The sequence below is a fragment of the Phoxinus phoxinus genome (assembly GCF_949152265.1).
Source record: "Phoxinus phoxinus genome assembly, chromosome: 7".
In the NCBI taxonomy this organism is placed as follows: Eukaryota; Metazoa; Chordata; class Actinopteri; order Cypriniformes; family Leuciscidae; genus Phoxinus; species Phoxinus phoxinus.
Window position 1 is genome coordinate 39,708,112 of NC_136882.1, and position 27,336 is coordinate 39,735,447.

A 27,336-nucleotide genomic window follows, 5' to 3' on the forward strand; every position below is an offset into this window, starting at 1 on the left:
TCTACTCACCAGAGACAGAAACAGGCGGACGAGCTGGAAAACATGAGAGAGAAAAGATAAATACGAACAAATCTAATCAACAATCTTACTTTTGATTACTTTTGGTTGAGTCAGTGTTTATGTCACGGAGCGCTCTGCGTCGCCTCCTCCTGGTCTCTCCCGAGGAGTTAGCGAGATCAATGCAATCACTGTCTTCACAGACCATGGCCGCTAATCAAGCCCAAGCTTCCGCTCCACCTGTTCCACCGCTACCCAGCGTGAGCACCACACCAAACAATCCTCGTCTATCTCTTCCCGGGAAATTTAATGGCTCACCTGCTGCTTGTAAAGGATTTCTTCTGCAGTGCAGTTTGTATATCAATCAGCAGCCACAGTTCTTCTCCACGGATGACGGGCACATCTCCTTTATCTGCTCGCTACTCACTGGAAGGGCGCTGGAATGGGCTACCGCGCTCTGGGCTGGAGGTCAGCTGTCTTTTCTTTCATACGACAACTTCCTCGCACAGTTCAGAGAGGTCTTCGAACAGGACTGGAAACTTTATTGATCTCGCCCTTGCTAAAGCTCATCACTTTTCTCTTATTCCATGTGAATCCCGTGTGGCAGTGGCAGCGCTAGATGGGAGACCCCTGGGGTCTGGCAAAGTTCAATATACTACTCAACTCACCCTCAACATTGGCACTCAACATTCAGAATCAATCCATCTGTTCACTATTAACTATCCTCTACATCCTGTGATTCTGTGATTTCCCTGGCTGGAGAAGCATAATCCTCATATCTCAAGGTCCGAGAGGAGGATAATCCAGTGGTCCTCTCTCTGTCTCTCACACTGTCAGCCCGCTGTCCTTGGTCCTGAAACTGGTCCCAGCCTCGCTGCGTATCCTGATCTTCAAGGGGTACCTGCCATTTACCATGATCTCGCTCTGGCTTTCAGTGAAAAGGAGGCTTCTCAACTACCACCGCACCGAGCTGGAGATTGCGCTATTGATCTTCTGCCCGGGGCCGTACCGCCTCGCGGAAGAGTGTATCCTTTATCCCAGCCTGAGACTGACGCTATGAGAACGTACATTGAAGAACAACTCGCCAAGGGCTTCATCACTTCTTCTACTTCTCCCGCTTCTGCTGGTTTTTTCTTCGTCAAGAAGAAGGATGGAGGTCTCCGCCCTTGCATTGACTATCGTAGTCTCAACGAAATCCCTGTAAAGTATCGATACCCTCTGCCGCTGGTTCCTGCTGCCCTGGAGATGCTTCGCACCGCCAAGTATTTCACCAAGCTGGAACTACGAAATGCCTATAACCTCATTCGTATTCGGAAGGGTGATTAGTGGAAGATGGCTTTCTCCACGATCACCGGGCACTACGAATACCGGGTGATGCCGTTCGGCCTTTCCAACAGTCCCTCAGTTTTCCAAGCCTTCGTGAACAAGATCTTCCGTGACATGTTGAACCAGAGAGTCATTGTCTACATCGACGATATTCTTATCTACTCAGAAACCCTCGAGGCGCATGTTTGGGATGTGCAAACCGTCCTTCAACGTCTTATTGATAATCAGCTGTACGCCAAGATTCAGAAGTGTGAGTTCCACCTAACTCGTATTGCATTCTTGGGCTATGTCATCAGTGCTGAGGGAGTAATCATGGACGACAGCAAAGTTAAAGCCGTTGTAGACTGGCCTCGACCCACCACCGTGAAGGAGTTACATCGCTTTCTGGGCTTCGCTAACTTTTATCGAAGATTTATTAGAAACTTCAGCACCACGGTGGCTCCTCTCACATCCCTCCTTCAGGGGGGAGGGGGAAGGACTTCAGGTGGTCTCCAGAGTGTACTTCGGCGGTCGGACGTCTTAAGGAGAAGTTCACTACAGCTCCCATCCTCTATCCGGACCCCGAGCGGGAGTTCATCGTGGAATTAGACGCTTCAAACTCAGGAATCGGCGCTATATTATCTCAACGCCACGGTAACCCAGCCAAAATGTTCCCCTGCGCCTTCTATTCTCATAAGCTCAACCCAGCCGAGCGCAACTACGATGTGGGTGATAGAGAACTTCTGGCCATGAAAGCTGCTTTTGAGGAGTGGAGGCATTGGCTGGAGGGAGCTCGTCAGCCTTTTACGGTTCTCACTGATCACCGCAACCTTGAGTACATCAGGTCAGCCAAACGTTTGAGTGCTCGTCAAGCCAGGTGGTCTTTGTTCTTCTCAAGATTCGACTTTAAAATTCCAAGAACGGGAAAGCTGACGCCCTCTCTCGCCAGTTCGACAGTACCAGCGAGCACTCTAAGCCTGAACCCATTCTCCCATCCACTCTCACCGTGGCCCCCGTAGGGGCATGTCGTAGGACATGTCCGAGTTTTCAGCCGCTCAGGGTAACCGTTCTGCTCCCCCAGAATGCCATGTCGACCGAGTCTTCGTGCCTCCCGATCTTCGCACACGGGTACTCCAATGGGTGCACTGCACACCCAACGCTGGTCATCCTGGGATTTCTGCAACTGTACAGCTAGTCACGAACCGCTTCTGGTGGTCCACGCTACACACTGATGTAATTTAATTCATCCATCAGTGCACCATTTGCACTACTGTTAAGTCATCAAATCTTAGGCCCGGCCGGTCTCCTTCAGCCTCTTCCAGTTCCTCAGCATCCATGGTCACACATAGCCGATCTGCCTCATTCCCAGGGAAACACAGCCATCCTTTCCGTGGCCGACTGCTTCTCCAAGGCCTGTCGTTTCATCCCTCTGGCTGGTCTGCCTACTGCTCTCCAGACGGCTGAGGCCCTCATACATCACGTGTTTCGTCTGTATGGACTTCCCGAGGACATTATTTCGGATAGAGGGCCCCAATTCACCTCCTGGGTCTTGAAGGAGTTCTGTGCTAAGCTTAACATCAACATCAGCCTGCCACTGGTCTAACACCTTTTCAGTGTGTCCTAGGGTTCCAGCCTCCTCTGTTCCCTTGGTCCGGTGAGCCCACTGATCTCCCTGCAGTGGACGTGTGGCTACGACGCAGTGAGAAGACTTGGAACACCGCCCACGTCCATCTTCAGCGGGCAGTCCGCCAGTTTCGACAGCAAGCGGATCGGCGGAGGTGAGGATGTCCCTTGTATAGACCGGGCCAGTGGGCCTGGCTCTCCACCCGTGATCTACGCCTTAGACTCCCCTGTAAAAAGCTGTCTCCCCGGTTCATCGGCGCTTTCAAGATCCTCCGTCAAATCACTCCGGTCTCGTACCGTCTTGCACTCCCTCCCTCTTACCGCATCTCACCCACTTTCCATGTTTCTCAGACCCGCTGCTGCACCCAGGAGGGAGGACGACCTGGAGGAGGCCGCGACTGTGCAAGCTCCCCCCAATTGATGTCGGCGGCGAGGAGGCTTACCGGGTGCGAGAGATTCTGGATTCCAGACGCTGCGGCGGGGTTCTCCAGTACCTCATCGACTGGGAGGGGTATGGTCCAGAAGAACGTTCCTGGGTGAGGTCCCAAGACATCCTGGACCCTGCGTTGCTTGCAACCTTTCATCAGGCCCACCCTGACTGTCCAGCTCCGAGACCCCGAGGGAGACCCCGTCGTCGTCCAGGCGGGGGGCTCTGTCACGGAGCGCTCTGCGTCGCCTCCCCTTGGTCTCTCCAGATCACTTTCCCCCCGAGTATTAAGGACTGCACTTCCCATCACTCCCTTCACCATCTCATCACACTCATCACCGTCCATCCCTGCCTGGTCATCATCATCACTGTCATCTGTCACCTGTGCACCCTCAGCTCCCTTTTATCTGGACCCTTCTCCCCTTTGTTCTCTGCGAAGTCTTGTTTTGCCCATGCATACATTTCTCAGTGTTTGTTCCCTGTCTCCCAGTCCTAGTCTCCCTGGTTTCCCTGGTTCCTCTATCCCTGCCTGTTTCCTCGGACTCTGTTCAAGAACATTTACTGCCTGCCTCGTCCATTGCCTGTCTTCTGACCACGAGTTCTGGATCGCTCCTGTGTTTCATTGCCTGTGTTTAATCTTCTGTGTGTTTGTGTTCATCTAATAAGTATTGCAAAAGGATTCAAACGCCTCTGACTCCACGTTACAGTTTATATGATCTATCATCTCAAACTATAAAATGATTCAACAATTAATAAATATGAAAATAATTGGTAAAAAACAAGAATATTTGAAGGACAGGAGAAATGATCTCTACTCACCAGAGACAGAAACTCTGAAAGCTTTTAATGAGAAACTTCCTGAAAGCCAAATTTCTGTCATACTTTTGATCTGTAGTTTATAATCTCCAGCATGTTCAGTTGTGATGTCTGTGATGGTCAGAGATCCAGTTTGATTGTCCAGCTTCAGTCTGTCTCTGAATCTCCCAAGATAATCATCATAAACAGTGATTCTGTCGGCCTTTACATTAATTTCAGCGATTAAAATGTTTTCATCTCCAAACATCCACCGAATCCATTCATAATCCTTTATTTCAGTGAGATCAGAGTCTACAGTGAGTGATTCTCCCTCATTCACTGATATTTCAACTGTATCAACAAACAGAAACTGAGTTTGTAGCAGAGATATTGATATTTAAATTTCAAATGATCAATATCATAAAACAAAAACAGAAAAAAAGCAAAATGGTGTTTGGGTTAAAATTGTATCTGGGTATTAAGACATAAAATGGTAAAACAAGTAATGAACTCACCAAAGACAGCGAGAAAGAACTTGTATTTGGCTGAACTATAGGAATTTTCAGCTGTAGTTGTGATCCGTCGCTCATAATCTCCAGCATGTTCAGATGTGATGTTTATGATGGTCAGAGATCCAGTTTGATTGTTCAGCTTCAGTCTGTCTCTGAATCTCCCGTCAAGAACATCATCATATACAGCGATTCTGTCGGCCCGTTTATTGATTTCAGATATTAAATTAGTTTCATTTCCAAACATCCACTGAATCCAACTATTATTTTTTATTTCAGTGAGACCAGAGTTTAGAGAGAGTGAATCTCCATCCTTCACTGACACTGTCACTGATTCTGAAAACAAAAACACAGGGTTTGTCAGATTAACAATGTGAAATCGTTTAATAATGTTTTACTACATAGTTTAAAATGTCAGTTTGAAATAAACAATATCATAAAACAAACAAAAAGAAACAAAATGGTGTATGAATTATTTTAAATGTTGTCATTAAATAAAGGTGAAAGAAATGTTTAGTCTCACCATAGGAACCAATATTGATCACTCTCTTTCTCACACCGTTGATCTGTAGAGAATAATCTCCAGCATGTTCAGTGATGTTTATGATGGTCAGAGATCCAGTTTGATTGTTCAGCTTCAGTCTGTCTCTGAATCTCCCATCAAGAACATCATCATATACAGTGAATCTGTCGGCCCGTTTATTGATTTCAGCGATTAAAGTCTCTCCATATAATCCAAACTTCCACCGAATCTCATCATCATCCTTTATTTCAGTGAGATCAGAGTTTAGAGAGAGTGATTCTCCCTTCATCATATACTTCTCTTCATCTCCAACTTGCATCTTCATCAACACACCTGAAGATCAGAGTTTTTCACAGATTAAAATCATTTGATGTTGGTTTGATGAAGCTTCACTGAAATACTTTTAATCATTTAAATGTGATATTAATAATATTCTGCAGAAATACAAAGACAAAAGATGATCAATTAAAAGAGAAATAGATTTACATATGATACAAAAACTAAATAAAAAGACACTTTTACTTTAATGTTGTAACAAGTTCTATAGGCTGAATTTAGTTGCTGTATAATGAGTTTAGATATGCTCATGCTGTGGTTCTTTTCTGTCTTTAGTAGATTTCGTAAATGTTATTAACTAAACTCTATATCCATATATCTTTAGTAAATGTCAGTGCTGTCCTGTAACAGTGAATGTTTATCCTCTCTGACTAATTTAACCAGTCATTATTACATGGTACCAAAACTAAAGACATAAAAACAGATTTAAAACTCACCATCCAGACGCCAGAAACACAGACAGAAGAAAACAGTGCGAAACATCTTCAGCGCTTTCAGTCACAAATATGAAAAGATAAACTCTTCAAAACTGCTTCAGTGATAAAATGACAGATGAGCTGATGTGAAGCTGTAGCGTCGAGATCTTTATTCCTGATAATTCACTCTCTGAACTTTGTCACTTTGAGCTCCAGTGCACCTCAACTTCCTCTAGATCAATTACATCATTTTCAACAGCAATAAACATGTGTGAAAAGTGTCTTAAAGCAACAGTTTTCTTACTTTCACAAGAAAGCATCAACCAAAGTTATTGCACATGCAAGCATTGCTTCAAGAACTGAGTGGACGAGTCGTTCTCATGTGTAATGTTACTGTATGGGAGCATCCGCACAGAGAGTGAATTAAGGGAAGACACAGACTGGTTGTTTTATTGAATATTATACATTCGCTCACATTGCCAGTGAGTTAACAGTGACTGGACAGTTAGTCTTGAGTGGGACACGCGTTGTGTTTCTACAGTCTCTCTGTGCTAAAGCTTTAAATGTAACTCACGAAGGGCATTTAGGCATGATCGACACCAAACCGAATCTCCAGTCCTTGTCCAGCTTTATATATGGCACACTGCTGGAATTTGGTCAAATATACACTAAATATACAATAAATGTCATAAAACATGGAGAGACTCTTGAACCTCAGACTGAGAAAACTTTATTGATAAAGACAAATACATATGGCAAATGGACAGCAGTAATGTGAGATATATGTGTCAACATTATTGGAACCAAAAAATGTTACATAGGGTTTGCAGAGGTTTTGTCCATAATGCAACCTTGCAGGGTTATGGTTAGGAAACGCATGACTTGTGTAACAAGCTGAAGGATTAAGAAAGTATAACAGCGGAGAAGAATTGCACATATGAAGAACCAATCATAATAGAGAAAAAGGTCCCACTTTATTAAGTGGCTTTAAGTACTATGTACTTACATCGAAAAATAAGTACAATGTACTTATTGTGTTCATGTTGTATTGTAAAACACTTTTGCTGCTATTGGGGTGTGATACGGGTAAGGTTAGGGACAGGTGTGCTGGTATGGTTAAGTTTAAGGGTGAGTTAAGGTATAAGGGAAGGGTCAACAGTGTAATTACAAGCAGGTATTTTAAAAATATAAGTACAATGCAAAAACATGTATGTACACAATAAGTCCATTGTATCAAATGATTAATTTCAATGTAAGTACATAGTACTTAAAGCCACTTAATATAAAGTGGGACAGAGAAAAATAATGTAATGGATCATGTCACTAGCCGTGTTTCCATTACAGATTTGCACAAAACTTTTGCGATATTAAATGTCGATAAAAAACTATTGCGAAATGACGACATTTATAATTTAATGTCGAGTCATTTTTTCCTTAGCCATGAATCATTCCAACAATACTGTATATCCCAGCCACCGCACTAGCCATTATTTTTAATGGAAGGAGACGTAGGCGTGTTATACTAATCTTGCCTCATACTCTGTTAAAGGTGAATATATTCCACATGTCCATCATCCCATTCATTGTGTGGTCGTGTTTCCATGATGTTTCCATTGAAGTCTGCTACACATGTTTGGCTCAATACACAAATCACGTTTTGCTGTTTACTCACGCCGCTCCTTCTAGTGGTTTTTGCAAGCTATGCTGGTTTCTTTCTCGTTTGCTCTTCTAGTTCAACTGGCTTTAGTCTATTTTCTCAATATTATTTAATATGCATATCTTTAATGTAACATCATCTATCACATCATTTCTTGTCCAACTTCACAATCTCTACACTTCTCTGTATTTTCCTGATGACAGGCAGACGAGCTGGAAAACATGAGAGAATAGAGATAAATGAAGATGAATGAAGATATTCAAGCAGACGAGGAAGAAGGAACCAAAACTGATCTCAGGTAAAGCATGTGAAGGAATAAATAATCACAGCGAACATTCCTTTACCTTGCCGGTTTAACATTAATATGCTTTTGAAAACTAAATTTCGCCAACACTTGGGCCAAAGTTGGTGTTGTAATAACAAGAGGAAACATCGAGACAGGTTTGTGGATATATTGAAACTCATGACTTGTGTAACAAGCTGAAGGATTAAGAAAGAGGGAAGTATAATAGAGAAGAGGAATTGCCATGGGCGTAGAGTTGGTCTCAGCTTTGGTGGGGACACCCCCCCCCCCATCCCCCGGGAATTATTTTGTTGTAAGATAACAGTGCTTTAATGGCGATTTCCTTTGTCATTTCAGACTGCTGGCAATACAGAATATCACAATACAGAAGTGAATCTACTTCATCTCATTATATTGTATCCTGACCCCGATACACCATCCTGTATACTGTCAACAAAAAGCTAGTATAACTGTATAATCTCAAAAATGCACTCTCAAAGAATAAAAACCTGAGACTGTGTAATGCTGAACAACCAAACATTTTATTTAACATAAATTATTATGTACATTAGTATTTACACTAACAAAAAATACTGTCACAAGGAAGTACTTTCAGAACTTGTGGAGCAAAACAAATCTAAATAAATAAATAAATATAGTAACCTTTTTCTATTATAAACACTTTTTACCCTCCAGTACCTCTAACAAATACTCACACTCACGTTAATACCTGGGAATGTGAAATGCTGAACAACCATACGGTTTAACAAACAAACATAATTTACTATGTACGTTAGTAGCCTATTTATACTTACAAAAAAACACTGTTGCAAGAGGTAGACTTTGAGAACTTTTGGAGCATAATATTAAACCAAAAAACAAAGCAAAAAAACATCTTTATTCTACTATTTGGCACCCAAAATTATAACTCCATTATGGCTACTTTCCACATTTTACTGCATTTTCTTGATTCCTTCCTTTTATCTAAACTTTCCAAACAGATGCCTACGTCTGTCATTTACAGATACAAACTGTTGGCCTACATCGTTAAGGTCCACTTTGTCAAGGGCCTCTTGATGTACATGACATACAGTTACATTATTAAGGCGCTGCTGAGACATGGTAGATCGTAACCAAGTTTTCAGTCTCGTCAGTGCACTGAAGCTTCGTTCAGCTTCAGCTGAGGCAAAAGGGACGACCAACAACAACCTAACAAGCTTCTCAACCTCATCAAATAAGCCTCTCACCTCACTTGGCATTGCTTTCAGAATGCATGCAGCTTCATCACTTGATGTGATTGTATGCTTTGAAAGAAACATTGGTAGCTGAACCTTCAAAATATCCGTTTATTTCTGGATACTGTACAATCACATCATCCATCTGCCCAGTAAGGAGAACATTCTCGATCTGTTTCAGTTTCTGTAAGTCTGGTTGGTTAAACCGTTCCTTGAACTGAGTGCCCAAACTGTCCAACACCTTAAAAAATTCTATTCTATAGTATTCCTCTGGTGTTTTTGGCTTATGCTGACTAGCCCCACCAGTTAATCTTTTGGGGGGATTTCTTTGATGAGGGAGTTGAATAGGTTCAATTCCCATGGAGTCTACCATTGACACTGCCTTCTCAAACACTTCTGCAAACTTTTCCTCACTCCTTTTTTCTTGAAGAGTTGAACTAACATAGTCAACAGCAGCTTGCATGCCTTTAACTGTTTGGGACTGTTTTTGCAAAGATTTGTTTAAGCACTCAAGCTCTCCCAACACCTCTGATGCTACCAGCAGCCCAAGAACAGTCTTACCCTTCTGGAAGCGATCTAGGAGACCATTGCCTCTAGTGCCATTTGGAGAACCAACAGAGGCCATTTCCTCCAAACTACACAACACAGCCTCATACTGGCTAAGAACGGTATCAACAGCTTGACCACGCACTGTCCACCTAGTTGGACACAGAGGTTTAACTGTTTTGGTAGGCCCCTCAGATGTTAGATGGCTAGCCAATACCCCTTTGAATTTCCCTGATTGGTTGCTCAGAGTTCCAAGCTCATGGACCCACTGCAATGTGTCACGTAGTAAGGTAGAGGCACTGCAAGCACTCTGTGTTATAAGATTCACACAATGTGCACCACAATGCACATATAAAGCCAATGGCTGTTCTCTCTTCAACACTGCCTGTGCGCCTGAGAATTTCCCTGACATATTGGCTGCTCCATCGTAAGTCTGACCTCGCAAGCCAGAGATTGGAATATTCAATCTCAGGAGCACATCAATAGCTAGCTTAGCCATCTGCTCACTAGTTGTCCCTAGCACCTCATACAATCCCACAAATACTTCCTGAGGCACAAGGTCTTGATCCGCATATCTGAGACATATGGAAACCTGCTCTTTCCCCTGTATATCCTGAGTACCATCAATTATGATTGAAAACTGTAGCACAGACAAGGACCTGATTGTTGAGGCAATTTCCCTCACAATTGTGTTGGCAAATAAAGCTAAGTACTCATTTTGGCACTGTGGACTGATATAATCATGGCAACGTTTGAACCAAGAGGATAAAATAGGGTCCTTGGTTGCAAGGAATTTCACAAGATGGTAAAAATTACCCTCATTAACCTCATGTCCTCGAAAGGCAACTCCCTGCTTTGCTAGATATCTCAAAGAGCCCATGATTTGCTCGAGACAGTACCTCGCCTCCTCCTGTAATCTAGCCATTGAACTGGATATTTGTGTGTGCCCTGGAGTTTGCTCCAGTGCATTGACAGTAATGGCATGATGGTGGGCTTTGCTTCTCTTGTGGCGATTAAAGCATTCTACGGCATGTTTCCAATTGTTAAACCCATTAGAGCAAAAGGCAGGGTCATTTCTTTTCTCTAGAGTGGTCTTTTTGATGGTGTATGCTTTGACACACTCAAAACAAAGAACTTTATGCAATGTAGCCATGCAGCCATGGATACTGACTAAACCACTTTGCCTGAAACCTTAACTTCTTGTTTCTAAGTTTCTGTACTTTTATGAATTTTGGATCAGGCTGGTATGGCTTGGTTCCCAAGTCCAGGACACTGCTACACTGACTTGCTTGAGGATCGCTGTTGCTCTCACTGACTGTCTCCTGAAGAGCAAACAAAACATACCCTGGTTTTTATCCACACTGATATAATTTTATACTAGTACCAATTCACTTCACTTTCACATAATAAAACAGGTAGACTATATTTATATTTAATAATTTGCTATTAATCAATAGTAGTATATCTCATAATCTTTTTAAGACTTTTACTTTAAGACGATCTATCACTTTAAGACCTCACCTGAAGACCTGAAGGTCCAGCTACTTCTTCCTCAACATGCTCTATGACATCTTCACAAGATGTCTGAGTTTCCTATATGTAATTAAATAAACTTATGAATAAAATACACACATATCATAGTATGCATTCAACACATCATGTTTATATTTCAAAGCAATTTAAATATGAAGGGGACATGGTTTTGTGGATTAACAAATCCATTATTATTATTATCCATTATTATATTCTATTAATACTAAAATTGTATATTCTATTCTATATCAAATTCTATTGATATATTCTATTCTTTTAAAAAATAAAAAAAATAAAAAAGTGCATTAGATTAAACTGGGAAGGGTCATAAAACTTGCATATTGTTATCCTAGGTTTACTGCTTCGATTGTTCTCAATTGTAAGTCGCTTTTGGATCAAAAGTGTCTATGAATAAATGTAAATCTGTTATGGTTTGATGCTGTCTTTTCTGCATACAAAATGGTTAATTAATTTTGTAGTCTATCCTATGGCTAGCAAGTTTAACCCTCCTACCAGATATTGTTATTTGGATATTATCAATCAAATAATGATTCATTATATTTGAATAACCAACAGTGTTAACTTTTGCCTTTTTAACATTGCCAACATGTTTTTTTCCAGCACATGTGTCTAGCAAGTAGGCTACACTCACAAATACATTACATAAACAGAATGTAGAAACGAAAAATGTCTCAGATGACCCACTGTTTATGTTGACTGCAACAAGATTCTAAGTTAAGGTAGGCTAATTAACATTCAGTGACCTGCTAACGTAGCATTCTATCATGATAGCGCGACTTCTGAGTATATCCGTGCTGCACACCCCTAATTAATGCTCCTAACCTTAAAAGATTGCAGAAGCTAGGTTTAACTGTAACAATATCCTGGGTAACCAGGATCACCAGTTAATACTATTTTCCACAGTAGAATCTGCATTTGAAAGCCTGGTCAGTCACTACTACTGCTAGTTATTTGTGTGGCTAGTTATTTTGCCTACTCACACTCTGCTTTATGAAAAAGCTTCGTATGTCCCCTTTCTTCTTCTTGGGTGACATAGCTGATCTACAAAGTACAAAAAGGGGCAAAAAAACGGAATATTAAAATGTTTTACTCATATCAGGCCTTTGTATATGGCAGGCAGAGAGACAGCCCTGGTAACTTACCGTCAGCGTCGTCACGCGCACACACACACACACACACACACACACACACACACACACACTGACACACACACCACCCGCTCGCTGCCAGTGAGTGCAAGCACAAAAAGTAGTCCCGGCCCGCGCGTGTAGCCTGTCAGATACCCTGCCGCCAATCAAATTACGCCGTATCTTGTACTGTCGTCGTCCTGGCCGTTGGAATCGATCCAAATAGCAGCGCAAAGATCCAAATGCAGCGCAAATATCAAAATCGCAGTTCAAAGGAGCTTGCTAAATATTGGTGGGGACAAATTTGTCATCTCAAAATATTGATTGGGACTAGTACCTAGCGCCCCCCCTAAACCTACGCCCTTGGGAATTGCACATATGAAGAACCAAACACATAATAGAGAAAATGAATTACTTTTAATGGAAGGAGACGTAGGCGTGTTATTCCAGCATTAATGGAGAAAAATGGAGCGCGACTGGAAGAAAACAGAACTTGAGGTATTCCGCATTTCATGGAAAGAGAGCACGATTGCATACAGAGAGGCCTTAAAAGCTGCTATATCTATTTATTTTTTAACCCTATTAGAAGAAAATAAACAAAACCCTAGGTATTTATTTGAAACAGTGGCTTAATTAACAAAAAATAAATCTTCAACCCCAGACGTTTCCAAGCAGCACAGCAGCAATGACTTTATTAACTTCTTTTCTAACAAGATCGATAATATCAGGGAGAAAATTATAACTATGCAACCGTCTACGACAGTATCACATCGGGGAGAGCATTGTAGTCTCTTTGAGGAAAAATTTTATTCATTCATTGCTATAGGAGAGGAAGAATTTACTAAACTCATTAAATCATCTAAATAGACAGCATGTATGTTAGACCCTATACCGACTAAGCTATTGAAAGAGATGCTTCCAGAGGTCATAGATTCTCTTCTTAATATCATTAATTCATCTTTGTCACTAGGGTACGTACCAAAAACTTTTAAGCTAGCTATGATTAAACCGCTTGTTAAAAAAACACAACTTGATCCTACAGAATTAGTCTATTACAGGCCGATCTCGAATCTGCCTTTTCTGTCAAAGATATTAGAAAAGGCATTATCTTCAAAACTATGTTCCTTTTTAGAAAGAAATGATATCTGCGAGGATTTCCAGTCCGGATTTAGACCGTACCATAGTACCGAGACAGCTCTCGTTAGAGTCACAAATGATTTGCTCTTATCATCCGATCGTGGTTGTATCTCTCTATCTGTGTTACTCGATCTTAGTGTTGCATTTGATACTATTGTTCACTTTTTTTTTTTAAATAGACTCGAAAATTATGTTGCTGTTAGTGGAATTGCACTAGCATGGTTTAAATCATAGTTCAGTTTGTAGCAGTAAATGAAGAGATGTCTTATCAATCACAAGTTCAGTATGGCGTACCACAAGGCTCAGTACTAGGACCGCTGCTGTTCACTCTGTACATGCTACCATTAGGAGAAATCATTAGGAAACATGGAATTAGCTTTCACTGTTATGCCGACGATACTCAGCTGTATATTTCTTCAAAACCTAACGAACCTACCAATTCACAAAATTAACAGACTGAATAGCTGATATAAAAAAATGGATGACTAGTAATTTCCTACTACTTAATTCTGAAAAAACAGAGATTCTAATTATTGGACAAACGTCCTCACGTAATAACCTAGAGTACTGTCTAACACTTGATGGCCGCTCTGTTAAGTCTTCGTCGTCGGTTAGGAGCCTGGGTGTGCTCTTTGATACCAATCTTTCATTTGAAAGTCACGTGTCTAGTATCTGTAAAACAGCATTTTTCCATCTTAAAAATATATCTAAATTATGTCATACGCTTTCAATGAAAATGCGGAACAATTAGTTAATGCGTTCATGACCTCAAGGCTAGATTATTGTAATGCTCTACTGGGTGGCTGCCCTGCACGCTTAATAAACAAACTACAGCTGGTTCAAAACGCAGCAGCTCGAGTTCTTACCAGAACCAGGAAGTATGACCATATTAGCCCCGTTCTGTCAACACTGCATTGGTGTCATAGATCGCTCATCATCAGTGTCTCGCTCTGGGCCGGGTTTCCCGATAACGATGTATTTTAGCTCTTAAGAGCGCTCTCTACGTGCAAGGTTACGAACGCTCGCGGCAATTCCACGCGCGTTTCCCAAAAATGCACTTAACATGAACGCGCGAGAACGCGTTCTACGTGCTACTTAAGAGTCGCTGTCCATTTGCGAAGTGCTGAAATATTACCTTATTCTGTTCTTATTCTGAACGTTTAACCTAATAATCGTCATCTGTTGTGGATTAGCAATCAAGACAAGTCTATATAAAGTACCTACAGGCGAAGGTACTGACAAAATGGCTGGAAAAAAAAAAGATACCTTTCAAAAAGATTACATTAAAGAGTGCCCTTACTTAACGGGGAGGAAGATGAAGAGGTGGAGGAGGTGGAAGAGGAGGACGACGACTAAGATGGCATGGGACCACATGATGGCCAACCAAGAAATCGCCAATACATGGCTGGTTTTCGTGCACGTTATTGACAGATTTTTTTTAAAATTAATCCCTATATTGCCCTTGAAGCATATTTTCCACATTACTTCTTTTATATATTTTTTTGTTAATTCATTTAATTTTAGGTGTATTTCTATCTTTTTCTTCCCTTTTTAATTATTTCATTTATAAATTCATGTAAACAAAAAACGAGTAAAATAAAGTGTACAATAAAGTACAATCAAAACATTATTATATTACTTACGTTGCCGTGTGTTAAATCTAGATAAAAGTGTAATCTGCCGGTTGTCCTGCAGGTAACCTCAGAAATCTGTCTTCTTACGATGCACTTGGGGATGTACGATTACTCCAGAGCACTCGTAGTTCTACGAAGATTTTTAAGTGCTACTTAAGCTACGATGCATTTGGGAAACAGACCATAATATTAAGATCAGTCGTACGATCGTTTTTACGATCAACTTAGGCTTACGATGCTTTTGGGAAACGCAGCCCTGGTCGTCAAAGAACTCCCTCTCCTGAATATTGAATTACATCTCCCATCCTAATCACCTGCACAGGTGCAGCCACTTCTCCTCTCTATGTAAGCTGCTCTCTCTCTGTGCTCGGCGCGAGGTCTTGCATCTGCCACGTTCAAACGCTACTGTGGATTCTACGTTCTCTGGATTTCCCTGGTTTGTCTATCCTTGCCTTCCCTCCTGGTCTTTGTGTGTCTGCTGCCTGCCCCGACCCTAGCCTGGTATCGTTGCTGAGTTTGGATTTGCCCCTTAAACCTGTTCTTCACTGTTTCCTCTCTGTGTGCTTTGCTGTTTAATAAAACTCACTGCAAATGGATCCGCACGACTCTGCCTCTTCATTACAATTGGCTACCTATTAAACATTGTATACATTTTAAAATATTGCTGATCACTTACAAAGCACTAAATGGTTTAGCTCCGCAGTGCTTGAGCGAGCTCTTAACGTATTATAGTCCTTCACGTCTACTGCGATCTCAAAATTCCGGCCAGTTGATAATACCTAGAATATCAAAATCGACTGCTGGCGGTAGATCCTTTTCCTATTTAGAACCAAAACTTTGGAACAATATTCCTACCATTGTCCGGGAAGCAGACACACTCTGTCAGTTCAAAGCTAGATTAAAGACACATCTCTTTGGCCTGACATACACATAATGCATTATAGACTTCTATAATTCAATGTTAGGCTGCATAGTTTAGATCAGCCGGAACTGGGAACACTTCCCATAAATCCTGATGTACTCGTTACATCATAAGAAGAATGGCTTCTACGCTAATATTAGTCTCTCTGTTTATCCGAGGTTTACCGCAGTCCGCCGGATCCAGGCCGTATCCAGATCTGATGAAGGACCAGCGCCAGGACACGACGACAACGCAGTCCTGAAGTGTCCACTAGTCTCTCCCCTGTGAAGGCCACCTTCCCTTTACCTCTGTACAGATAAAGCGTTGTCGGGATAATTCTGGTTCGCGTGGTTATTGTATTATATTCTGTATTATAAATCAATTTTAAGGCCAGACAGGTGATTTGTTGAGAGTTTTTAGTTTTTAGGGAAGGACTACATGCCTTTATTCAAACACGCATACCTATAGACTGAACTTGTAATACGCATGTAAATGAAGATGACTTGACTAATGGAAAGCCCCTTATATTGGGAGCGGCACATATGAGGAGTTTCTGGGTGTTTCTCCCTCATTTCTGCTTTCAGGTCTTGATTGTGGCATTTATTAGTGGTTTAGCATCCAGTATTCCCCTAATTTGCGGCCTAGAGAATCGCAACTTTTCATTTCTCTTCGGTCTTAGTACACGATGTAACTACAGAAGAGTCGAGTTTTAAATAGGAAAAATATCGAAACTCTTTGGTCATTTTTTTTTGAGAGAGATGCTAACGGTCTAACCAGATTTGATGATCTATGCTAAGCTAAGCTAAAAGTGCTACCGCCAGACCCGGAGATCGGCTGAAGGGATTCGAAACCGATCGAAACTGTTTAACCTGTTAGCCTTCAGCGCCACTTTTGAAAAATCCCCAGAAATAGCATACCCAACCTAAAAAAGATTCAATTAATTGACCCTTTGTCCTAAAAGCTCAAGTATGGTCTCATTTGAAAGCTGACACCTGGCACTTTATTGGAAATGTAGAATGAATTATTGTCATAATGAAAAAAAAATTATGAATAGCTTCAAAGTTGTGTAAGTTATTAGAAATTTATTTTTATGAAACATCTTTATGAAAATTAAATTGAAGTTGGCCCGTCAGCACTCTAGAAATGCACTCCAGCTAAAGACACATGTCTGACCATGTTATATTTAAAATTTGAAGGTGATAAGTCTAAAACTCTGTATTTTGTTAAATGTTTTTCAAGATCATCTCAAATGACTTTATTTTGAATTGACTCTAAAATGCAAACTTGTGTTTATTGTCATCTATTAGCATCTATTCAGTCTATTGTCTCTATTGTTTTGTGGTGCAAACGAGCCCCATTCAGTGTCAGTCTCTCCTGCACACATTTACACCTTTCCAGCCGGCTTATGGCCATAAATATTCTTTTCCTTTGTCTCCATTATAATCGCTAACGACTGGCTAATCACGGTGTTTCACCCCCTAATTTCTTTCATAATCTTCACTTCACATTTGAAACTGTATCAAATGCCTTTCTTAAATAAAGAAATATTTCAGTAAGCATTCCGATTTAGAAAAAAAATCATAAAAAATAACAGCTAGATGGCAGGTGCAACTAGAGAGCTAGCTAGCATGTTAGCTTAGCACACCATCAATACACGACAATTTATGAGATTAAAACCCTGTTTGAGCTCCAAACTTACTTTATAGTGCAAGTCGAGTGTTTTAAATAATCTTCTATGAGCTTATTTGGCTTCAGAAAAGAAAATCAGACAGAAAATATATGATTTGATATTATTCTGCACTATTGTAAAGTCTATACCGATTAGCATTACATTATACATATAATCTATTATTATAAAAATACCTGACATGGCTCGAAGAACACAGGTAAATCAAATATCATTGCAATCATGTTTATTGTCTTCAAAACATCTTTATCTGCATGTTATAGCGATCTCTGAAAGCTAACGTTAGCTGTGTTTATGTCAGTGACGTCCTGGAAGGTCACAGGTTATTGTTCTTCTTCGTGTGCTCCCATATTTGAAAAAAACTGTGCAAATGGCGCCCTCATTCTGCTGTATGGATTGAAAACACAGTACATCAGAGTATCCAGCGCTCTTTATGTATACATCGACGCATTTGGATATAAATTCAATAAATATTATTCCTGTCTATAGAAATATGATGTAAACCTATGATAATATATCAATATTTCTCCAAATCTGCACATTTTTGAGCCAAAAGCCCTGAGGAACGTTGTTTTGTCACGCGTTCTCAAGACAACAGCACCGGAGTTTTTTTATGAATGGAGCAGCTGACGCTCATAATTCATATTAAAGGTATCGACTCATTTTTTCATTACATAAATCCTGACACAAATTAAGACATAACTGTCACTATAAGTTTCTCAGAATACAATAGTGGTCAAATACTGAAACGTGAGACTTATATATTTTTAATGATGTATAGTTTGTCAAGGTAATAACATTAAATCTGATAGTAACTTTGAACTATTTAAAAAAAAAAAACGCTTCAGAGCGTCCTCGCTCTGGTGAAGGTTGTAACTCTATTCCAAAAAAATTGTGTTCCTTTAAACCTTAGACTGAAAAAACTTTATTGACAAAGGCAAGTAAATCCAAATGACAGATGAACAGCAGTAGTAAAGTGAGATCTGTGTCTTATTTGAGAGAAATGCGTCGTGTTTAGTCAGTAAAAGAGCTTCAGTATTAGAGACGTCTGATCTGAACAATAAGAACAATACAAGACATGTGAGACTTTAAGTGTGATTGGAAGTCATTGTTAAATTCCCCAATCAACTATGAATGAATAGATTGTTTAAAACAATTTTACAATGACAAACACAACTTTGAGCGCCAATGAGTTAATGAGAAAATATGTTGCTGTTTGTTCTCAAATTATGTTCTAGGATGGAAATAAGCATACAGTAAATGCCAGCATATAAAGCCATTAGGCTACAAATAAATGAAGACTAATAAATGACAAAATAATAGTAATATGAGAAGTGACACCATTAGGTTTCTGATGTGTGAATATGTGCTTGATCTCGTTCAGCTCTTCTGGATCTGATGTCATAAACCAGAATGATGACAGTAGCCACGCCCACCAGAGCAGAGAGGACCAATCGGATCACAGCTTCAGTGGGACCACAACAGTGGACAGAGTCTGAGGAATAAAAGCATCAAACTGAGATCAGATCAGTTCATAAACGCTAATATCAGCGCTGACATCAACTAATATCAGCCGTACCTGAACATGTGTGACAGAGTTGAGTGATGTTGAGATGTGCGGTCTGGTTGCTGATGGGATTGGGATGAGATCCTGATGGTGGTGATGATGAAGAACCGTCTGTGCTGATGACAGGAGCAGGAAGACGAGCTGGAAAACATCAGAGAAAAAAGATAAGTAAGAACAAATCAAATCAACAATCTTATTTTTTGGTTGAGTCAGTCTTTATACGATCTATCATCTCAAAGTATTAAATTTACATTTACATTTAGTCATTTAACAGACGCTTTTATCCAAAGCGACTTACAACTGAGGACTACAGCAAGCGAGTCATCGTGAAGAGGCAAAAATAACGCAAGAAGTGCTCAAAATACAAAGTTCAGGCATTGCTCAGAGTAGCATAAGCCAAACAAGGGAGGATTAAAGGAAGAGTATTATTTTTTTTTTAATGTCAAGTGCTCACGGAAGAGATGAGTTTTCAGTTGTCTTTTGAATGTAGTTAGGGATTCTGCATCCCGGATGAGCGTGAGTTCTGGAGAGTGATTTTGTGGCTCTCTGTGATGGTACCACGAGCCGTCGCTCATTAATGATTCAACAATTAATATGTAAATAGTTGGTAAAAAGAATATTTGAAGAACAGGACATGTCTCTACTCACCAGAGACAGAAACTCTGAATGCTTTTGATGAGAAACTGCATTGAAACATCTGCAGTTTATAATCTCCAGCATGTTCAGTTGTGATGTCTGTGATGGTCAGAGATCCAGTTTGAGTGTTCAGTCTGTCTCTGAATCTCCCATCAACATCATCATATACAGCGATTCTGTCGTCCCGTTTATTGATTTCAGCGATTAAAGTGTTTTCATCTCCAAACATCCACAGAATCCAACTATCACCTTTTATTTCAGTGAGACCAGAGTTTAGAGAGAGTGAATCTCCCTCCTTCACTGTCACTGACGTCAGTGATCCTGAAACAAAAACACACACAGAACACACACACTCAGATTACTGTGAAATCCCTTAACAATGTTTTACTACATTAAATAGTTTAAAATGTCAGTTTGAAATGAACGATATCATAAAACAACAAAATAAACTAAATTTATTATTAATTGTCATTAAAAAACAAGTCTAAAGTGACTGAAATTCCCTCCATCACAAACGCCCGTCCGTCCTAGTCAAGTCAAGTCAAGTCAAGAATATTTGTATAGCGCTTTTCACAATACAGATTGTATCAAAGCAGCTTCACAGTATTAAATTAAAATAATAATAAAACGTCCATGTTTGGTAATGCTAATCAATAGTAATATTGATTGATACATTAAATTGAATATCCCCAACTGAGCAAGCCAAAGGCAACAGTGGCAAGGAAACGAAAAACTCCATCAGGTGACCCAATGGTGACCTAAAACTCCATCAGGTGACCCAATGGTGACCTAAAACTCCATCGGGTGACCTAATGGTGACCTAAAACTCCATCAGGTGACCCAATGGTGACCTAAAACTCCATCAGGTGACCCAATGGTGACCTAAAACTCCATCAGGTGACCCAATGGTGACCTAAAACTCCATCAGGTGACCTAATGGTGACCTAAAACTCCATCAGGTGACCTAATGGTGACCTAAAACTCCATCAGGTGACCTAATGGTGACCTAAAACTCCATCAGGTGACCCAATGGTGACCTAAAACTCCATCAGGTGACCTAATGGTGACCTAAAACTCCATCAGGTGACCCAATGGTGACCTAAAACTCCATCAGGTGACCCAATGGTGACCTAAAACTCCATCAGGTGACCTAATGGTGACCTAAAACTCCATCAGGTGACCTAATGGTGACCTAAAACTCCATCAGGTGACCTAATGGTGACCTAAAACTCCATCAGGTGACCTAATGGTGACCTAAAACTCCATCAGGTGACCTAATGGTGACCTAAAACTCCATCAGGTGACCCAATGGTGACCTAAAACTCCATCAGGTGACCTAATGGTGACCTAAAACTCCATCAGGTGACCCAATGGTGACCTAAAACTCCATCAGGTGACCCAATGGTGACCTAAAACTCCATCAGGTGACCTAATGGTGACCTAAAACTCCATCAGGTGACCTAATGGTGACCTAAAACTCCATCAGGTGACCTAATGGTGACCTAAAACTCCATCAGGTGACCTAATGGTGACCTAAAACTCCATCAGGTGACCCAATGGTGACCTAAAACTCCATCAGGTGGCCCAATGGTGACCTAAAACTCCATCAGGTGACCCAATGGTGACCTAAAACTCCATCAGGTGACCCAATGGTGACCTAAAACTCCATCAGGTGACCTAATGGTGACCTAAAACTCCATCAGGTGACCTAATGGTGACCTAAAACTCCATCAGGTGACCCAATGGTGACCTAAAACTCCATCAGGTGACCTAATGGTGACCTAAAACTCCATCAGGTGACCCAATGGAGAAAAAAAAACTTGGGAGAACCCAGGCTCAGTCGGGGGCCAGTTCTCCTCTGGCGGTTATGAACTAGAGGCCGGATTTAACTGTAAGATTAAAACATTTATATGAATGCCTGGTTAAAGAGATGCGTCTTTAATCTAGTTTTGAACTGGGAGAGCGAGTCTGAGCAACGAACAGTATCAGGAAGGCTATTCCAGAGTTTTGGAGCTAAATGTGAGAATGCTCTCCCTCCTTTGGTGGACTTAGATATCCTAGGTATAACCAAAAGCCTCGAATTTAGCGATCTTAAAGAGCGTGATGGATTAGGCGATAGAAGATCCGTTAAATAGACTGGAGCTAAGCCGTAAAAATTATGAATTAATTAATTTAAATATTGTCATTAAAAACAAGTGAAACTATTTTTTCATACTCGCCTTGGATATCAACACTGAACTTTCTCTTTCTCACACCGTTGATCTGTAGAGAATAATATCCAGCATGTTCAGTTGTGATGTTTGTGATGGTCAGAGATCCAGTTTGATTGTCCAGCTTCGGTCTGTCTCTGAATCTCCCATCAAGAACATCATCATATACAGCGATTCTGTCGGCCCGTTTATTGATTTCAGCGATTAAAGTATCTTCATAATATCCAAACCTCCACTGAATCTCATCATCATCCTTTATTTCAGTGAGATCAGAGTTTAGAGAGAGTGAATCTCCCTCCTTCAGTGACTCTGACATCCATCCTGTAAAACCAAAAACACACACAGAACACACACACACCGGTTTTGTCAGATAAATACTGTGAAATCACTTTGTTTTACTAAATTAAATGGTTTAAAATGTCAGTTTGAAATGAACAACATAAACATAAACCGACAAAAGAAACATAATCATGTATGAATTAATACACATTTTGTCATTAAAAACAAATTAAACAATTTTTGGTTACACTTTATTTTAATAGTCCACTTTAGATATTCTACTAACTATAAGTAACTTTTCAACTACATGTCAACTAACTCTCCAAGTTAGTTGGAGAGTTAGTTACTAAAAAGAGTATTAGTAGACTGCCAGTAGACTAGACAAGGACAATAACTATAAAGATAACGATAAAGATAACTACATTTGCGTCCACACCAACGGCCGGTCTTTTTATTCTAAGCACGCGATGTCATCTGCCATTTTAAATGCGTGAGACCTTTAAATTAGAATGGATTCTGATTGGCTGTCAGTGTTTTATCGTTCGACAGCTGGAAAAAAATCGTTCTGAAAGTGATCCCAATGATATCGTTCCTCATATCTTTATCGTTATAGTTGTGGTGTGAACTCTGTTATTCTTTAATATGGAGAACGATTTTTAGAATTATATCTTTATCGTTATCTTTATCGTCCATGGTGTGAACGGGCCTTTAGGGTTAGGGTTAGGGTTAAGAGAATAAGTTGACTTGTAGTTGTCAAGTTACTTATAGTCAGTAGAATGTCTGTTGGGGGACCAACAAAATCAAGTGTTAGCAAAAATTAAGCAGACAGTCTATACTCTACGGAGAGTTAGTTGACATGTAGTTGCAAAGTTACTTATAGTTAGTAGAATATCCAAAGTGGACTATCGAAATAAAGTGTTACCCAATTTTTTTTTAACCTCACCTAAGATACGGACACTGAACTTTCTCTTTCTCACACCGTTGATCTGTAGAGAATAATATCCAATCTGTTCAGGTCTGATGTTTATGATGGTCAGAGATCCAGTTTGATTGTTCAGCTTCAGTCTGTCTCTGAATCTCCCATCAAGAACATCATCATATACAGCGATTCTGTCGGCCCGTTTATTGATTTCAGCGATTAAAGTGTCTTCATAATATTCAAACCTCCACTGAATCACATCATCATCCTTTATTTCAGTGAGACCAGAGTTTAGAGAGAGTGAATCTCCCTCCTTCACTGACAATGTTTTCACTTTATTTCCAAACACACCTGAAGATCAGAGTTTCACAGATTAAAGTTTTAAAATCACGTGATGTTGGTTTGATGAAGCTTCACTGAAATACTTCTAATCATTCTGTGAAGTGAATAATATTCTGCAGCAGTACAAAAAAAATGACAGATGAAAAGATAAATATATTTATATATGGAACAATAACTAAATAAAAATACACTTTGGGGCTTTCGCACCGGATGAACATTTTCATAGTTCCTAGAACTATTGGCGAAAGTTCCCGTTTTTTTGGTGTCAAATTTTTTTTTTTCAAAATCATTCAGCTCTTTAGAAATTCAAGTCAATGATTGTGATTTTAAACAATGAGAGGAAGCAATAATTACTGAGGTTAAGAATGAATGACAAAGAACAAAACAGATCTTCGAGAGCATTCAAGATCTGGGCAGTTATGGGTTGTCTTAAGTGGATTTTAAAAAATTATAAAAAATTAGAGTTACCCGTCCCGTGTAAATAAAGATAAGAAATTCTTTGCTTACAAGGATAAGTCAGATCATTGGCAGGTAATTTTACACCAATGAGGACATATTTATTAATAAAAACATTGATTTTAACCAATAAAATACTTAAACTACACAGTGTACCTTTAAGCGTGAGAACTGTCAAGAGTGTCAAACACAAGAAATGCCAATCGGTCGGCCTGGAGCTTCTGAACGCACACACACACACACACACACACACACACACACACACACACACACGCACACACACACACACACACACACACACACACACACACACACCCTGACGGACCAGGTACCGCAACTATTGGTGAAAGTTCCCGGGGGTTTTTTTGGCGTGTTAGAAACTGGAAACTAGACCGAGTGAGTTAGAAGAAAATCTGAGTGCAAATTTTGATAAGTTTGAAACCCAGGTGGATAATTTGAACACTAATCAAAATCATTCAGCTCTTTAGAAATTCAAGTCAAGGATTGTGAAAGGTCTTTTAAACAATGAGAGGAAGCAATAATTACTGAGGTTAAGAATGAATGACAACGAAAAACAGATCTTCGAGAGCATTCAAGATCTGGATTGTCTTAAGTGGAGAGATGCAACGTCTACGCCTGCCAGACATTCAACTCCACTTCCAGAAATTCACTCTCAATCCATTCAGTTCAAAGTCCCCATAACACTTGATCATCCAACCGTTAGGCAGTGAGTGGCCCTTTTAATCTCAATATGGGAAAGTGTCCTTTCTGGAAGTGCCCGCAGAACGCCGCGATGCAGATTTCTACTCTAAGCATGGGCGTCGGAAGCAAAAGAAAAGTGAGTGGGTCCTCCCCCAGAAAAGTTTTACTGGAGTAGCAAATGCCATTTCATGTATTCTGGTGCCTTTTAATTAAAGGAGAACTCCGGGCAATTTTTAAGTTAATCTTGATCGTTATACCTTTGTGAGTTCTGTCTATAGAAAAACCCGAACCGGATTGGTGCTTGCAACACGGAGCTGCTACCGCTAATGCCCAGAGCTCCACTCAGCTAACAGCAGTTATGGGGCATATTCATAAAGAGTGTGTGTGCCATTGTTTAAATTCACCTAAATAGTGTTAGAGACGGCTAGCTGTAGTCTCGCGCTGAAGTCCCGCGGGAACTCCCGTTGGAGTCGGGAAAAGGTATTGTTGACTGAAGAGTGTGAGGCTAGTTCTTCGTCTGTATACTCGGGTTCGAATAAATAAGGACGACCATCAAACTCAAAACCCTCTTCCATGTGTTCAAAATCTTCTATATTCTCCATAGTTACGTTACGAACCATTTCTTCTTCATTTGTGAGCAACTTCCCGGCTACAACGGGAGTTCCCACGGGACTTCAGCGCGAGACTACAGCTAGCCGTCTCTAACACTATTTAGGTGAATTTAAACAATGGCTAAGTTGCTAAACGCATCTTGTTGTCATGTAAGGACCCTGTTCATGTTGGACAGACATTTTAATTGCATTTTGTGTCTGTTAAGAGGCACAAAAACACTCTTTATGAATATGCCCCCATAACTGCCGTTAGCTGAGTGGAGCTCTGGGCATTAGCGGTAGCAGCTCGTGTTGCAAGCACCAATCCGGTTCGTTTTTTTTTCTATAGACAGAACTCACAAAGATATAACGATCAAGATTAACTTAAAAATTGCCCGGGGTTCTCCTTTAAACAAGTAAACTAAACTCGGCCTCCATTAAATGCACAGCTACCCATGGATTACCCCGCTGATACCATGGTCATTTGCCAGCATTGGCAACATAAAGCTGTTATTGACGTTTGCAGCGCAATACTTGACTGGAAGGGTAGGCCTACAACGGGCGGATATTTTCGTCAGTTGCGGCTCGTTGAGAAATATAATGTAGTGATTTCAGCGGAAATGGAGTTTAATTCTTACGGCATTCCTCAAGTGGAATGGATTTGACAAACGGCGCTCTGAAAAGCGAACAGACATATGCACTGAATGTAAAAGTGTGTGGGTCCAATATCATTGGTCTTAAAAAGTGGGTGAGTCTTGTCCCACACATATACAATGGTTCCGACGCCCATGAATGAGAGTGAGACTGAGGAAATTATGTTTGCATTTACATTACATTACATTTATGCATTTGGCAGACGCTTTTATTCAAAGCGACTTATGCTAGGTACACACCAAAAGATAATCGGGCTGATTTTGGGCAGATTTCCCGCCAATCCAGCTATGTCCCGACTATCTTGATGGTTCTACAGATTATCTCATCAGATATTCTCTTGGTGTGACGTGTGTTAAGAGTGTCCGAACCTGCTCGGAAGAACACCGGAGCCGCCCCGATCGCGAATCGTAAATATTCAACATGTAGAAATCCTATATAGCTATATACAGTGTATAGCAATTATTCCAGGATTACATTACATGTTGTGGGATTTTTACTTGTATAAACATTGTACATATATAAGTTTGTCACCTCCCCCCCATCAGTGCTGTCCTGTAACAGTGAATGTTAATCCTCTCTCACTAATTTAACCAGTCATTTATTACATGGATCCAGAAGAGAAATAACATAAGCCATAAAACCAGATTTAAAACTCACCATCCAGACGCCAGAAACACAGACAGAAGAAAACAGTGCGAAACATCTTCAGTCACAAATATGAAAAGACAAACTCTTCAAAACTGCTTCAGTGATAAAATGACAGATGAGCTGATGTGAAGCCGTAGTAAAATGAAGTGAAACTCCACCTTCATCTAAAATAACTGCACATCTATAAGAGTTGCATTACATGTTGGGGGATTTTCTTGTATAAACATTGCGAAACATCTTCAATGACAAGACAAACTTTTCAAAACTAAAATAACAGATGAGCTGATGTGAAGCTGCTCTGTAGTAAAATGAAGTCAACCTTAAAATAAAGTATTCTAAAATAACTGCACATCTATAAGTGTTAATGTGACCGTCTAGCTCTTTATTTAGCTCATTATTTCATACTTTGAATTTGGTCACTTTCTCAAGTGCGCCTCAACATCCTCTAGACTAGACATAATTTTCCACAGAAATGAACTGAGCCATGACATGTTAAAAGTGTCGTAAAGCAACAGTTTGATCTTTTGTTGTTGGTCGTTTGTAGTTCATTTCTTATCAAATGTCTCAGTTGTTTCTCCTCAGACTGATCTCAGAGCTAGTATGGCACTATGGAGCAGGAACAGATCGGCTATAGCTGTGCG

The 27,336-nt window shown here is 40.3% G+C and overlaps 1 protein-coding gene across 1 annotated transcript; it reads right to left on the bottom strand.

Moving 5' to 3' along the window:
- Positions 1-19,032: 19,032 nt before the first annotated feature.
- Positions 19,033-20,124, bottom strand: LOC307001240 (uncharacterized protein; the record flags this gene model as incomplete). The annotated part of the gene is made up of 3 exons (XM_079617468.1): positions 19,033-19,187; positions 19,272-19,400; positions 19,908-20,124. 3 exons carry the CDS (start codon positions 20,122-20,124, stop codon positions 19,036-19,038), a joined length of 498 nt encoding a protein of 165 aa, XP_079473594.1. The 3' UTR covers positions 19,033-19,035.
- Positions 20,125-27,336: the final 7,212 nt, after the last annotated feature.